At 43.2% G+C, this 16,128-nt stretch overlaps 1 protein-coding gene across 1 annotated transcript; it reads right to left on the bottom strand.

Annotated features, from left to right (window-relative positions):
* Positions 1 to 5,074, bottom strand: LOC125511352. Its single transcript, XM_048676698.1, has 11 exons — positions 4,522 to 5,074; positions 4,004 to 4,095; positions 3,670 to 3,863; positions 3,320 to 3,359; positions 3,022 to 3,103; positions 2,269 to 2,346; positions 2,060 to 2,185; positions 1,729 to 1,850; positions 746 to 785; positions 559 to 633; positions 1 to 437 (listed from the first exon to the last, which is right to left on the bottom strand). Exons 1-11 carry the CDS (start codon positions 4,803 to 4,805, stop codon positions 272 to 274), a joined length of 1,299 nt encoding a protein of 432 aa, XP_048532655.1. The 5' UTR covers positions 4,806 to 5,074; the 3' UTR covers positions 1 to 271.
* Positions 5,075 to 16,128: the final 11,054 nt, after the last annotated feature.

Here is a 16,128-nt window from a genome sequence, read left to right as displayed (position 1 = left end):
TTTCAAGCACACGGCAAGATTTAACCGCGAGCGGGTCGATTATTTCGCCTACTTTGTCTGTCTGTCAGAAATAAAGTGTTTGCTAGAACCGACGGAATGCTAATATAGAACATGAAAGCGAAAAATTTACACGGGAAAGAAAGGTCTAACCAATGAACCAATGAAAGCCAGATTGCGCTTGCTGCTCTTTTCTACTACAAAGAATGAATGATGGGGGCAAAACCGGGGGCCTGAACTCTACTCCTGCCACGGGATGGATGCTACTGCAAACTCACTCCAGGGACGAAGGCGGCATGCCTGGTGGCTCCTCCGTGCGCGGGGGTGAGGAGCTGAAGTCGATGGTCGGGAACACCCCGGGCGGCCTCTCCACCGGCTGTATCGACAGCAGCTGCGACGAGTCCCCGACGACGTCGGCCCACCCGTAGTGAGGGTCCGCCCTGGTATATGGTGAAACGCACAGGAATATGAGATCCAACGCGCTCAGGATAATTCTAGTACTGATCGCATCAGAAAATTGTTCTGAATCTGGAAATAAGCTTCACAGGTGAAAAATCTTACTCGTAGTACGTCTCCTCGTCTACGATTAAATCCCAGCTCTCGCCAGTTGTGCTCTTCCCGTATTTGTGAACTTTCCTGAAATATGAGAGACATATCTAGTTCACTGGTTATCCACCGAGTAGTTTATTTATACTATAATGATTTCAGTACACATCTTAACAACACCATCATGATGGACGGCACATACCCATTGCCGAAGTGCTCTTCTCCCCAAGTTCTTGACCAGCCTGAAATTTTCAAATCAGATAAGTAACTGCCTATGAAGATTTCATAATATAAGTTATACTGCTAGCGCCATACATGTTGAGCATCCAATTTCTAAGAATGAGATTCTGCATATACTGCATGCAACTTACACAGAATGGTACAATTAGTTTACAGTATTTAAGGATTTCAGTCGTTGGTAATGTATGACCCAATTGCCACAAACTAGCTAGTTAGTGCTATTTCTGATGTGGACAGCAACGGAAGACACTACAAAGAAGTGTGTGGGCACTAATGATGTTGAACGTGTGTTTTGTTTGAGCAGACAGCTAGTAGCATCTTAGCTAGTTGGACACGATGAGACGCAACATATGTGGCTACGAATGACATTTTTAGGAACTAATTGGTGAATAGTTAACAACTATAATGAAATAAAATTTATTTAGCAAATAATAACATTAATCAAAATTCATAAAGAAGCTACGGGTTGGTTTTGGCCTAGCTACTTTGTGTAGAATGGGCTGTTTGTTTACGGTTGGGTTAGCCAACTTTCAGGATTGTACATAATGTTTTTCTTCAATCAATGCAACAAGCACAATGCTTTGCATTTCGTGGAAGCTTGTACAAATCAGTTGGTACAGGAATGTTCAGGGAATATCTTTCTGTCACCCATTAAGGTAGTGAGCCCAGCGCCAGCCTGTAGGTCAAAGGGAATCACAAAAGGCTATCATGCATGATTAGCAAAAGAAAATAGGGTGGTGTTCCTGGTGTAGCTCTGTTCACAACAAACCTTTGTAATTTATTAGAGATATAGGTAAAAAAATACAAGGCATATTGTTATGACCCCGTACCCAGGATATGTATGTTAATATTATTAAGTTAACGACTACTAGAATCTAGCATAGTACATTGTTACCAATAAAACGTGCATTGTGCATATATGTTATCAATGGTGGCGAAACTTACGGTCACCGCCAGGAGAAGCATGCCATGTCTCCCCTTGTCGTGAACCAATTCCGGCAAAGAATTTCTCTTCCCATTTATCTCCCCATCTGGTGCCTAAGTCTGTCTCTGCCCACTTATCTGTCCTGTAAGACCATCAAAGGGATTGCAACAGTTGTCAATCTCCATTGGACAGGGCAAATTGGCAAATGCAGTATGTATGGTAACCTAAGGAACTATGACTAAATATACAGTGTAATACTCATAAACCACTGAATACATATAGTCCGATTACTTAGTAATACAGGTAGGAAGGTGCTTACAGAATAAGAAAGTCGAAGCTCAAGAAGCTCACCATTTCAATACAGAGCCACGACCATCGTAATGTTCACCCCATCTCTCCCACCAGGACTGCTCATTTAACCTTCCATATTTATGCGCACCTTTTTCTGTCCAGCCCTTGGCATCATATTTCTCCCACCTTGGAGAAAATTAACAGTTTAATTAAATAATCTGAAGCACACTTGTAAGCAAACCTAAACAAAAACACGATGCAACTCTCACCATTTTTCATACCACCCAGCATTTTCTGTCCCTGATTTGGCTTGCTTCTCTGCGCTCTTCTCAAGTCTTGCAAGATTGCTGTGTTACACAATTTAAACATTTAAACCATGATCTAGCTTTACGGGCTGCAAATTCATATTTTCACGTAATAGGGTTATTACTTATTTTCCATTTTCTTCACACAGATAATACTGTAATCAATGCTACAAAGAGTTATAAATGCTACAAATACTACGCCAAAAGTGAGTATATATTACAGCGACTAGCCCTTTGTCCACTAGCAGGTGCTATCCGAACTGAAGATTGGAAGTAGAGTGGATAGGAAGAAAAACAAAGCTTGTGATTCTAGGAAGAATATCAGTGATATACTACGAGATATGCCACATCCCACATGGGTCAGGAAATCATGATCCCATCTGTCTTTTTGTGGATCTTATACACTTGGGACACATAAAAGAGAAATCTACAGATGACCCATTTGCTTGCTGTAATTTTTTGTTGATGACATTATAATATAATAAATGAGCATGTTGCTTGGTTTTATCACCATCTTAGGTTCTATGTCCGCATATATGCAAGTACATCTGTGGAACTGGTAACATTTGTCAAAATTAGCTTTCGATGTCAAGGAACAACAAGGAATGTTGCAGTTACAATTGTAATCACTTAGTTAGATATGGAATGGTTTCCTTTTATTCATTGAACGAGGAATGACATACTTATAACACTGAAATTGCAAGTCAACTAATTCACCTCCATTCGTCTTGGTGCAGAACTTCTTTCCACTTTTCCCACCAAGAGTCACCCTCAGCATTCTTCCCAGATTTCTCAGCACCTAACATGTTAAAATTGTATTGAGAGGTCAAGAAATAATGACAACAAATGTATAAAGGTTAAAAATATTGTCAATGAACATAAATCAATTTATGTACTAGTACTTACTAGTTACTATCCCATCACATTAATTAAATCCTTGGTGTTATTAAAAAATGGAGTCAGAAAGACCATGTATCACCAAAAATAAATGAAGTTATAAAGAGTAATTGCATACCTAGCTCTTTGTATCCAGTCCAGTCACTTTTCTCCCACCACTGCCACATAAAAATAAATAGATAGAGATTTGTTACATAAAAGATCAATGGACATGGCTACGAAACTCGTAAACTCCTAAGGACTAGCTAAAAACTTATCGGTGATAAAAAATGATCGGCCATCTGTGATATTACATGCCTACTTGGGCAATAACCTTTTAAAAGCAAAAACATTTTTCAGTTGAATGAAACGCCTATTTCAAGCACCAATGTTGACCTAGCAGATAAGGGAAAGAAAGGACAAGAACATACAGTGATGAAAACCAGAGTGCAGTCTATCAGAATAAGTAAAGCAGCAGCGAGAACATACAGTCTCTTTCCATTCAGTGGAACCATCATGAGTCTGTCCCCCCATCCTAGCCCAGCGGCAACGGTACCCATTCTCACCGAGATCTTCGCCGCTCTCCCTGTACCAGGTGCTTCCATCTTCATTTGTGCCAGATTCCTTGACTGCTTCATCCAGCAGGTTGATTCCCCACTCCTTCTCACTAGCAATACCAGTGTCTATAAGGCAGGTGCCAAAGAAACACATGCATTTCCTTAGCACCGCAGAATAACTACAAGTTGGGGCATTTTTCACTTTGGAGTAGACATCTGGGAAACATTCTTCTTCAAAATTTAAAGTGACAACAAAAGAAACCCACCTCTCTTGGGCGGGGTGTCGCGGGACTGGGGAGCCGGCCCTCTCGGCGTGCACCGCGGATAGAAATCATTCTGCTTGGGCTGCCTTCTAGAACTATACTAGTGAACAAAAGAGAATCATGTATCAGAGATTTCATTCCCTAAATAAATACTACCTCCGTCCGGAATTAGTTGTCGCAGAGATGGATGTATCTAGCCAGATTTCAGATTTCGGTGTTAGATACATCCATTTCCACGACAAATAATTCCGGACGGAGGGAGTAATATTCCGCAAGCGCAAACATACTGACTCTATGAATATGAAGCTTCTGTCTACAGCATTGGCACGTTATTGATTAAACTGTATAAAAATGCACGCATGTTGGAATAAACAAAGATAAAGCTCATGATTGTTGCCAGAAGCGAATGTGAGGCAAGATATAACAGGCAAGCGTATCTATCTACCCAGAAAAGAAAACTAATAATGAATGTGCAGGAGGATAAATCCTAGATTCGAAGTGGCGAGCGGCCGCGCACGTACCGGGAGGAGGGGAACGGGAGCGATGGCGTGACGGTGAGGCCGACGCGGCGGCGTCCCCGGGCAATGGGCTTGCTCCCGTGGACGCGCTCCGGCGAGGCCGCGGCGGACGCCTTGGCGGAGAGCAGCAGCAGCCTCCGCGGCGGCGTGGGGTCCGGGCGGGCGTAGCAGCAGCAGCGGATCGCGCGCGCGGGGCCACGCGCGGGGCGCGGCCATGGCCCCGCCCCCGCCCGAATGGTGGACAGATCGAAGGGCGGCGCCACGAGCCCCCCGGAGCAGACGGCCATCTCGTCGCGCCGCGGGCCAGCGGGAGCCCAGGCGGCGGAATGGGGGCCGGGTCAGGCGGTCAGTGGCGGGAGCAGGGAGGCGGAGGGGCGGGGGGCTTTATAGGGGCGCATCTCCCCGGCCGCCCACCAGAGAGAGAGAGAGAGCGACTGGCGGTGGCGGCTCGTGGATTCGGTCACGGGGATGGCGAGACGGGAAAGAGAAGTTTTTTATGGGGAGATCCTGGAGGAGTGAGATGTCATCATGGAGTAGCGTGCGTGTGTGTGGTGCGGAGGTGGAGGCATATGCGGCTGGAGGGAGACGAAGGAGGCACGCGGGTCGGTCCCACTCGTCGGCGTCCATCAGATTCCGGTGCGCGATGCGGTGGTCTCGGGCGGGCGACGCAGACACGCTGCGTGGCGATCGCGGAGTCGCGCCTGGGTGTGCCGGTGTGCCGTGTGCTCGTGACCATAGTCGACGAACGAAATGCTCCGTCCATGCGGATGCCATGTGATGTGAGTTCGGCGGTTGCAAAGAAAAGACGAGTTCGGCCATGGATGCTGGTACTATGGGTCATACGCACAAACGGTGAGAAACGTACTAGCTTGTGTCTTGTAGAGACGCCAAACAGGAAATGACACGGACAAGGCATGCTCACATGTACTCCTCCGTAAACTAATAATACTCCCTCCGTTCTTAAATATTTGTCTTTCTAAAGATTTCATCCATGGGTGATTTTAGGAGATTTTAATGAGATTTTATATTCCTCGGAGAAAGAGGGGAGCAACGCGAGACCGAATGGAATGATGAAGGATTTTCGTGACTGTCTAGCAGAATGTGGCTTGGATGATATGGGGTTCATAGGCGACCCCTTTACATGAAGGAGAGGTGAGATTAGGAAACGTCTTGACCGTGCAGTATGTAATGTACAATGGGCGCATAAATTTCCTCGGGCGGCTGCGATTAATGAAAACCATGTACATTCTGACCACTGACCGTTAGTTTTGGATATGGATTATTTTGACGGTAATCTGTTTCGGCCGCCGATTAGGGGTATTAAAAAATTTGAAACCACATGGCTTAAAGAAAAAACTGTTAGTGAAATTGTCAAGACATCTTGGGAGAAGGCAAAGCTGGCTGGTATTAGCCCGACGCTCGCAGATAGCACCCGAGCGATACACGCCGATCTACATTCCCGGGACCGTGAGATCTTGAAGGGACCAAAACGGAGAATTGATAAATTAAAAGAGAGTTAGAGAAATTGAAACGTGGCCTTGTGAATACAGATTCCCTTTCAAGGTGAAAGAAATTGTAGTTCTCATTGAGAATCTGTTGGATCAAGAAGAGATTTTTTTGGTTACAAAGAGGTAGAGCAAATTGGTTGATGCACGGAGACCGAAATATTTCTTTCTTCCATAATGCAGCTACTGCTAGAAAAAGGAGAAATAATATTAAAAAAACTTCTCGCTGATACTGGGGTCTGGCGACAAGATACGGAATTGAAGGATCATATCACAGAATATTGCACTACTAGGAAAAGGGCTAAAGATGAAATTGACACTAATGGCGTACCAGAGAAGTGGTGCGCCACTACTATATACTAATGGCGCATCATGTGGAGATGCGCCATTAGTGTCCACACTAATGGCGCACTAGGCACAAGGTGCGCCACTGGTAACAAAATGTTTTTTTTTCATTTTTTTCAAACATACTAATGGCGCATCCAGGCAAAGTGCGCCATTAGTAGTTAGAACTACTAATGGCGCACCAGCCATAGAGTGCGCCACTACTGTAATTCTTTTTTTTTTTTTGCAAAACTACTAATGGCGCACCGTTGTATAGTGCACCATTACTAGTTTAAACTAATAATGGCGCACTGTGCCACGGTGCGGCATTAGTATAAAAATTTATACTAGTAATGAACATTTTTTAAACTAGTAATGAACATTTTATAAAAATCATGAACATTGTTAAATTTGTGGAGAAAAATCAAATTCATGAACAATGTTTGTATATGCGAACATTGTTCAAAATCGTGAACGTTTTTTAATATATGAACATTATTTCAAAATCACAAACAGTTTTTAAATGCCCAAACATTCTATGATTTCTTAAAAAAAAGTGAACATTTTTTTTGAATGAATGAGTATTTTATGATTTCCTGAAAGCATTTTCCAAAATTCGCAAATATTTAGAAATTTGGAACTTTTTTTAAATCATCAATTATTTTAAAAAAGAAAAACAGAAAAAAGCGAAAAAAATAAAAAATTAGGGGGCACCCCGCTCCACCACCCCGACGAGCACCCCCCGCACCCTCCCCCGCTCCACCGCCGCCGACGAGCACCCCCCGTTTCATATTCATATTCATTTTTTAAAAAATAAAAAAAGTGTAGACTACAATTGTTGTTAAACAACAATTATTACTGTTTTTATAAAAAAATATTACTGTTTTTATAAAAAAAATATTACTGTTTCATATTCATATTCATTTTCTAAAAAATTATTAGATGCAACAAAAAATAATAAAAACGCCATTGCTATCTAAAAAAACATACTAATGGCGCACCGCTAGGTGGTGCGCCATTGCTAAGCCTCCCCACACTAAAATCCCCAATCTCTCACATTTCTTCTAATCCCTCCCCTGCCTCATCTCACCCGCGCCCGACTACCACCGACCACCACCGCCCCCGTGCTCGCCGTCCCCGGCCGTGCTCGCTTCCCCCGCCGCACCCGACCACCACCGCCCCCCCCCCCCGAGCCGAGCGCCGCCCTCCCCCCGTCCCCCCCCCCGCCCCGCGCCCCTCGACGTCCTCCCGCCCAAGCGCCCCCTCCCCCCGCGGCCCCACCTGCGTCAACCTCGTGCTCGCCGTCCAACACCGCGCGGCCTGCCCAGGAGGACCACTGTCGTCTTCCTCTTCTACTACGAGGACCCGGACAAGCTCGGACGCCCTCGAGCCATCCCTTCGACACCCGCCGATTTCCTCTGCCTCGGCCACAATCGCCACCGCTCGATGCCGAATTCACGCCGCCTCGACTAGCTCCGGCTACCCCGAGTCGCCCTCGACCTCCCTAGTGAGCACCCGAGCCGCTTCCCACTCTTCCCCCTCTTGATTTCCTTCTGATATGTTCTAGGGTTGGGGGTTGGAGAATTTTGGACAAGGAAAGGGGGTTGGAGAATTAAGTAGCTAGGGTTGGGGGTTTGCAATAGAAGAATCTTCAGGTTACTCACTGTTCAATTTGTTGCTGTGAGTTTGAATTTGCTGTTCTCAGTACAGTAGTTTACATCTGGTTGTCAAGCTGTAGAGGAACTATAGTGCCATACTGAAAATGTTCAGTGTTCCAATACTGTAGAGAAACTATGCCTGTAATTCAGTTATGACTCCTTTACTGAAACTGTAGTGTTTGCTAAAACTGAGATGTAAACTAAAGGAGTTTGTGATTTGCAGAAGCTGTAGCATACTCCAACAAGTGATAAATGCACTCAAAAGTTCACTGAGAAAATGCAGAGGCTGCTCACTTGTTACTGAAAGTTTTCTGGAGTGATAAATGCATGCAAAAGAAGTTCAGTTAACTGTTACTGTTGCTGTATGAATTCCAACCAGGTCAATTTGTTGTCAATTACTCTGTAATACTCAACCAGGTTTATGCAAAATGAAGATCAACCATGTTTATGTAATAGATCAAATTGCAACAGATTATTTGCAGTAGATCAAACTACAGTAGATTACTTAATATTCTTGCCATTTGTTGATAGGTTATAAATATTGACCATAAATAAGAATGAATATTGACCATTTGTTGCTGCTAGCACATGTTGAAGTGTACCTGATGATGCTTCTGTAGAAAATTCAGTCTTCCTCCTCAGGCATGTGTTGTGTGACCTGACAAAATATAAATGTGTTGTGTGCCATGTGTTGGTAATTCAGTAAAGTCAAACAAGCACTGGATTTAGGCATGTTGCTTGCTGAACTTGTAGCAGCAACAACAACTATGGATGAATGATGAACAGGTTATAGTGGTCGGATTAGTTCAGCAACAACAACTATTTTCAGTTTGTCTTCTGGGTCATTTATAGTGGTCAGATTAGTTCTGCATTTATAGAGATAAATACTAGTAAGTCAAGGGCACCAGAATTTGATCATGCCTCTTTTGAGAAGTATGTCTATTGATTCAAAATTGCCATGGCAAAAATATGTTTCAGAAAATGACATGGACTAAAATGTTCTATAGATCATGATCCATAGACAAAAAAATGCCATGATCCATACAGTATAAATTCCATGATGCATAGGCTATATTTGCCATGGGAGATGGCAATTTTGTTGGATCATGATCCAGAGATTAAAAAAATGCATAGACTATAATTTCCTGGCATGATCCATAGAATAAAAATGTAGAATAAAAAATGCCATGATCCATACACTATAATTTTCATGATGCATAGACTATAATTTTCTATTCTTTCTGTTTGTACAGACTTGCTAGACCATTGTGTCGTGATGAATTTGCAGGTACCCCGAGAGGCCCTTGAGTTTGCCGAATGTCGATTAACTTCCGTTCCGGCAAATTCGGGTACTCCATATGTCCTAATTTTCAGCAAAGGTCATGCTGAAATTTTCCGTGAATTTTAGCATGACTTTGCTAAAAATAGGACATATGGGGTACTTGCGACTAATGTTGATTATCTTCTGCTCAAAATTTATGCTACTATAATGTTGTAAGGGTACTAATTGGTCTCTTCTGCTGCTTATCAGAGATGGGGGGAAGCAGCCACCGCCGCTCTGCCTCACCGGAGTACGAGTTGGATGCTTTCGAGTTCTTCACTATCATACTTTCTTCTTCAGTATCAGCCACGAGGCAGGTATATAAAACGAGAGATCTCCCCTTCACCCATCTCATTATGATAACTCTGTTGTTTGCTACATCACTCCTTGTCCCAAATTGCAGAGGCTGCCTGACGCTTTTATGAAGATGCTGGGTGAAGATCCGCCAGATAATGTGAAGCTCCGACAGGCCGGCAGCGGGGTTCGCAGGCTGTTGGGACGTGGAGTTGGTGATCGAGGAGGGCCACATGTACCTGTGCCGTGGCTGGGAGAAGTTCTACAATGCCTACGACCTGCGGACCGGGTACTTTCTTCTCTTGAGGTACGACGATGACGCCACAATGCTCATCGTGAAGGTTTTCAACACGATTATGTGTCGCATGCGCTACGCTGAAGACGAAGATGCCAGTGCGTTCTGCCTCTTCTTATTCCTCTATATTTGGCTTTGTCTCACATCGATTGTTAATGGTCATTGTTGCATTTGGACAGGCAATGGGAGCAGCAGCAGCGACACTGGCTACAGCCAAAGCAGCAGCAATTATGGCTATAGCAAAAGCAACAACGATTCTGGCCTTAGCGAAAGCAGCAGCGATTCTGGCAGCAGCGAAGACAACAAGAAGGATGATCCGAACTGGAGTCGGGGAGAAGAGGAGCAGAGTGGGGATGAGGAGCTGCAGGATGACGATGGGCATCAGGATGAGGATGACCTAGCACTGGTGGTGGCTGACCAAGGGCAAGAGATGGTGGTGGCTGACCAGGTGCAAGAGATGGTGGTGGATGACCATGAGCAAGAGATGGTGGTGGCTGACCATGGGCAAGAGATGGTGGTGGCTGAGGGTGGCCTCGCGATGGTGGTGGTGCCTGACAATTACCACGCACCGGTGGTGGCACCGGCGATCCCACAGCTGGGCGACATGACCACGCCAATTGTGGTAGAAGACTACATCCCACAGCTGCCTCCACCGCCTCGCCGCTCTTGGCGCATCAGGCTGAGGAAGGAGAAGGAGAAGAACAATGAGAACTGAACTATGTCAGGTATGTCAGATCTCCAAAATGATATATATATATACTTAGTTACCTATTTATCTCTAATATGCTTAATTTTCTATAGGTTAGCTCCAAAATTACTTATGTTAGCACAAAATGATCAAGTTTACATAATAAGCTTATAGTCTTCTTCTTATTCTTCTTCTTATCCAAAATGACATATGTTAGCTTCATTTTACCTAAGTTGGCTCTAATATGCTAACTTAGAGCTTATATGCTTAGTTTCATATAGGTTAGCTCCAAAATTACTTATGTTAGCACAAAATGATCAAGTTTACATAATAAGCTTATAGTCTTCTTCTTATTCTTCTTCTTATCCAAAATGACATAGGTTAGCTTCATTTTACCTAAGTTGGCTCTAATATGCTAACTTAGAGCTTATATGCTTAGTTTCCTATAAGTTAGCTCCAAAATTACTTATGTTAGCACAAAATGATCAAGTTTAATAATAAGCTTATAGTCTTCTTCTTATTCTTCTTCTTATCCAAAATGACATAGGTTAGCTTCATTTTACCTAAGTTGGCTCTAATATGCTAACTTAGAGCTTATATGCTTAGTTTCCTATAGGTTAGCTCCAAAATTACTTATGTTAGCACAAAATGATCAAGTTTACATAATAAGCTTATAGTCTTCTTCTTATTCTTCTTCTAGTCTTCTTCTTCTTCTTCTTCTTCTTCTTCTTCTTCTTCTTCTCTTCTTCTTCTTCTAACTTCTTGTTTATCATTTTGCAGATTTGATTTAATTCACGGAAGCTTGCATGGATGGAGTGCTTCTTTTCCATTTGTGTTTTTATTTTGTGTCAATGTGAAACTTTTGTGAATTGATGGATAACGGTGTTGAATGAACATTGTGAAACTTTTGTAATATGTAACGATGGAACTATGTGTTGGCTATGTATGTATATATGATGAAACTTGTGTGTTGGATATGATCTGGTGGACGCGGGTAACATCGTTACATATGGTCCCCTGTATGTAAGCTAAGCAGATCTGTGTTGTATATTATCTCTAATATTTTTTAACCTGTGAAAATATCAGAAATGAAAAAAATCCTAATATTCATACTAGTGGCGCACCACACAAGACACTAATGGCGCACAGCGATAATCACACTAATGGCGCATCACCCAACAGTGCGCCATTAGTATGCCAAAGCACATGGTTAAATATGGCCCCTTGGGAGGCATACTAATGGCGCATGGTGTTCTATACTAATGGCGCACTGCTTGGTGCGCCATTAGTAAGAAATACTAGTGGCGTGATACTAATGGCGCACCAGTAGTGCGCCATTAGTAGGCAAAACTGGTGCGCCATTAGTAGGCCTTTTCCTAGTAGTGTTGTAAAGAGCTTTTTACCTCAGAGATTGAGCAACCTAATCAGGATGTGTTATCACTGGTAAAGAGGAGAGTATCTACTGAGATGAACAATGCCCTCCTTTCTCCGTATACGGCTGATGATGTTCGTAAAGCCTTGTTCGACATTGGGGATTTGAAAGCCCCAGGGCCTGATGGGCTCCATGCTATTTTCTATAAAAGGGTTTGGCCAATGTTAGGAGATGGTCTGATCAAGGAGGTTTTGAAAGCAGTAAACACTTGCACTATCCCATCTGGTTGGAATGATACTGCGATTGTGATGATACCGAAAGTCAACTCTCCGAAGAAGGTAACCCAGTTTAGACCAATTAGTCTATGCAATGTGGTGTATAAAATTATTGCAAAAATGATTGCCTCTCGCCTAAAGGTGTTCCTACCAGATATTATTAGCCCAACTCAAAGCGTGTTCGTGCCTAGAAGACTTATTACAGACAACATATTGGTGGCATACGAATGCTTCCACGGCATCAAGAAAAAGAGAGCAGGCAAAGAAGGATTATGTGCGATAAAATTGGATATGCATAAAGCTTATGACGTGGTTGAATGGCCTTTTCTCAAGGAGATTATGGTCCGTCCATACTTATGTTTTAAACCTACTAGGGGTCTGAGGCAAGGAGACCCGCTATCTCCTTACGTGTTCTTGTTATGCACGGAGGGTCTCACAGCTTTACTAACGCATGCAGAAGAAAATGGGAATATTTCAGGAGTAAAGGTTTGCAGAGATGCCCCATCTGTAACGAACCTTCTTTTTGCTGATGACTCTTTAATCCTTATGAAAGCAAATTTGCAAATTGCGGAAATATTAAAATCAGTTCTAGATTCGTATTACGCAGCTTTAGGGCAGATGGTCAGTGTCGACAAATCTAGCATCTTTTTTAGCCCTAATACAGGAGCGGACACTAGAGAACAAATGTGTACAATTCTTAATATAATGATTGAGGCCTTGAATAACAAATATTTAGGACTGGCGGCCAATGTGGGTTTAGATAAAACCGATTGTTTTCAATACTTAATCGATCGTATTGTTCAGATAATTAGTGGTTGGAAGGAAAAAACTTATGTCGGCTGGAGGAAAGGAGATCTTACTTAAAGCGGTTGTTCAAGCAATTCCCACCTATGCAATGTCAGTCTTTAAAATTTCTAAAAAAATGCAAAGGAATTATTGACACGATGGCGCATTTCTGTTGGGGAGATGAAGACAACCAAAGGAGGATGCATTGGATGGCTTGGTGGAAAATATGTGTACCCAAGAACCAAGGAGGAATGGGTTTTCGGGATATCCATTGTTTCAATTTGGCTATGCTTTCTAAACAGGCTTGGCGTCTTATCGAGAATCCGGATTCTCTATGTGCTACTATTTTGAGAGTCAAATACTATCCTGACGGTGACTTGTTGAACACTGACCTAAAGAAGGGTTCTTCCTTCACCTGGCAAAGTATTATGGTGGGTGTGAGCTCCTTGAAGCGTGGTCATATTTGGCGAGTGGGAAATGGGCAGAATATTGACATTTCAGAGGACGCCTGGATTCTAAATTGTGCAAACTGTAAAAAAAAATACCCCTAAGGGAGGCCAGTTGTTACGGAAGGTAGCAGATTTGATTGATCCAGTCCTAAATAGTTGGGATGAAGATCTTCTCAGACAGACTCTATGTCCTATTGATGTTCAGCGAGTGCTTGCGATCCCAATATCGCAACATGATATGCCAGATTTCGTAGCTTGGAATTTCACAAAAAAATGGGATCTTTTCGGTTCGGTCTGCTTATTTTGTGGAATGGGACCACTAATATGGGAAAAAGTTACGACATACCAATGGGATGGGACGTACCACGGTCAATCCTATTTGGGGGAGGATTTGGAAACTTGCTTGTCCAGCAAAGGTTAAAATATTTATTTGGCATACACTTCACGGCACTCTTCCGTGTCGTGTTAAGTTAGCTAATAGACATGTGAAAGTCTCGCCTGAGTCTCTTGCCTACTCATTTGGGCTAGAAGATACAAAACATTTGTTGTTTCTATGTGACAGAGCAAAAGAAGTCTGGAGAAGACTAGGGATGGACGATATTATCGACAGAGCTTGTAAAATAGACTATGCAGGTGAGGCCGTCTTGGAATATTTACTTTCATTACCAGATCAGGAACTATGTATTATGGGCACTCAAAATATGCGTGACATGATTGCCATATCAGCCTGGTATTTGTGGTGGGAAAGGCGCAAGTCGGTGCACAATGAGACTACTCAGAATGCATAACAGATATCCATGGGGATACGCGCTCTCACTGCCAATTTTGTTAATGCCTCCTCACTGAAGGCTTCTATGAAAAGAGGAGGATGGTCTAGCCCCCCGACGGGATTTGTTAAACTTAATGTTGATACTTCTTTTGACCACGACCTTCTCAAGGGTACGATCGGGCAGTCTTAAGAGATGACAAAGGTAGGTTCATCGGTGGGGGAAATGGTAAGATTGACTGGTGCGCAGATGTGTTGATGGCTGAAGCTTTGGCTTTAAAATTCGGCTTATCGCTTGCGCAAAGGACGCGGTGTAATCACATAATTATTAACTCGGATAATATGGAGGTGATCGAAACCATGAACGAAGGAGGACGATCGTCGGGGGCATCAGCTGCAATTTTTGATGACTGTTTTCACTTAGCTTGCGATTTTCCTATTTCTAGATTTGAGCATTGTAATAGAGAAGCAAATAAAGTTGCTCATGAACTTGCCAAGTTGGCTAGATTTTCATTCATTTCTGATTGGCTCGAGGAACCACATAATGCAATTGTACCAATCCTCATAAACGATGTAATGATTATTTCTAATGAATAAAGGTTGAACTTTATTTAAAAAAACAAATGACTACATACGAAGCAAAATGAGTGAATCTACACTCTAAAATATATCTATATACATCCGTACGTAATAGTCAATTTGAAATCTTTAGAAAGACAAATATTTAGAAACGAAGGGAGTACTGTATAAGACTAGTATCAAAACACGTCTTACATTATGGGACGGAGAGAGTAGTACATTGGAGGTCTTGAGACGGCAGCGGTCGTACTGCGCCAAATCTGACTTAGTGTACGCTCACACGCGAATTTGCTCTGCCATCCGTTCGTGGACAGGACCATTCCATCCAAAGTTAGCCGTGTGTGTGTGTGACCCTGATTTTGTTTAGTCCGCATGTTCAAATAGCCCTGTATATAGTTTAAAATAGTTCAAATTTTCAGATGCGGCGGTAGATATAGTTATAAAGAAGTTCAAATATTACACTCCACCATTGTTGTCCCCCTTAACCACCCACAGATGATCAATCAGATCTTTCTTCAGTTGCTCGATGCCAAATTTGTTGATACATTTGAACAAACTCTTCAAATGTGGTCGGATTTTGGTCGGCAAGTTCGATAGGATCACCCATGTTCTCAAACTCAAGACCTGCAGCAACATTCTCACCCTCATCCTCCATGATCATGTTGTGCATGATCACACAAACAGGTCATCACCTCCTACAAGGTCACCGAGGGGCAGTGTTTAGCAAGTCCACAAACAATTGCAAAACGTGCATGCAAAACTCCAAAAGCCCTCTCAACATCATTTCTAGCTGCTTTCTGTCTTTGGGCAAAGTGGGACTTTTTTCTGACCAATTATACTAGTAGAAAAAGGCACATTTGTCCCGGTTCCGGAATCGGGACTAAAGGGTCGGTACTAAAGCCCATTACCTTTAGTCCCGGTTCGCCTACAAATCGGGATAGATGGGGCCACTACTAGGGAAAACCTTACCAGTAGCGCGGGCGCCAGCACTACTGCTACGGCGCTCCGGCTATTTTGTAGCAGTAGCACTTGTTTAGGCCAGCGCTACTTGTCGTGGATCTAAGACTGACAGTAGAATGGGGGTAAGTATGAGGAGGCAAGATCCTAGCTATGGAGGAGTTGTACGCACGAGTTTTACGAGTTCAGGCCCTTCTCGGAGGAAGTAACAACCCTACGTCTCGGTGCCCTGAGGCGGTCGACTGGATTATATGAGTGTGTGTTTACAAAAGTGCGAACCCCTATCCCAGAGGAGGAGGGTGGCTTATATAGAGTGCGCCAGGACCCCAGCTCCCCTCCGT

Source organism: Triticum urartu, chromosome 5 (assembly GCF_003073215.2).
Source record: "Triticum urartu cultivar G1812 chromosome 5, Tu2.1, whole genome shotgun sequence".
Taxonomy (NCBI): Eukaryota; Viridiplantae; Streptophyta; class Magnoliopsida; order Poales; family Poaceae; genus Triticum; species Triticum urartu.
Note: the sequence above shows the minus strand (reverse complement) of the source record. Positions and strands in the feature narration are given on the sequence as shown.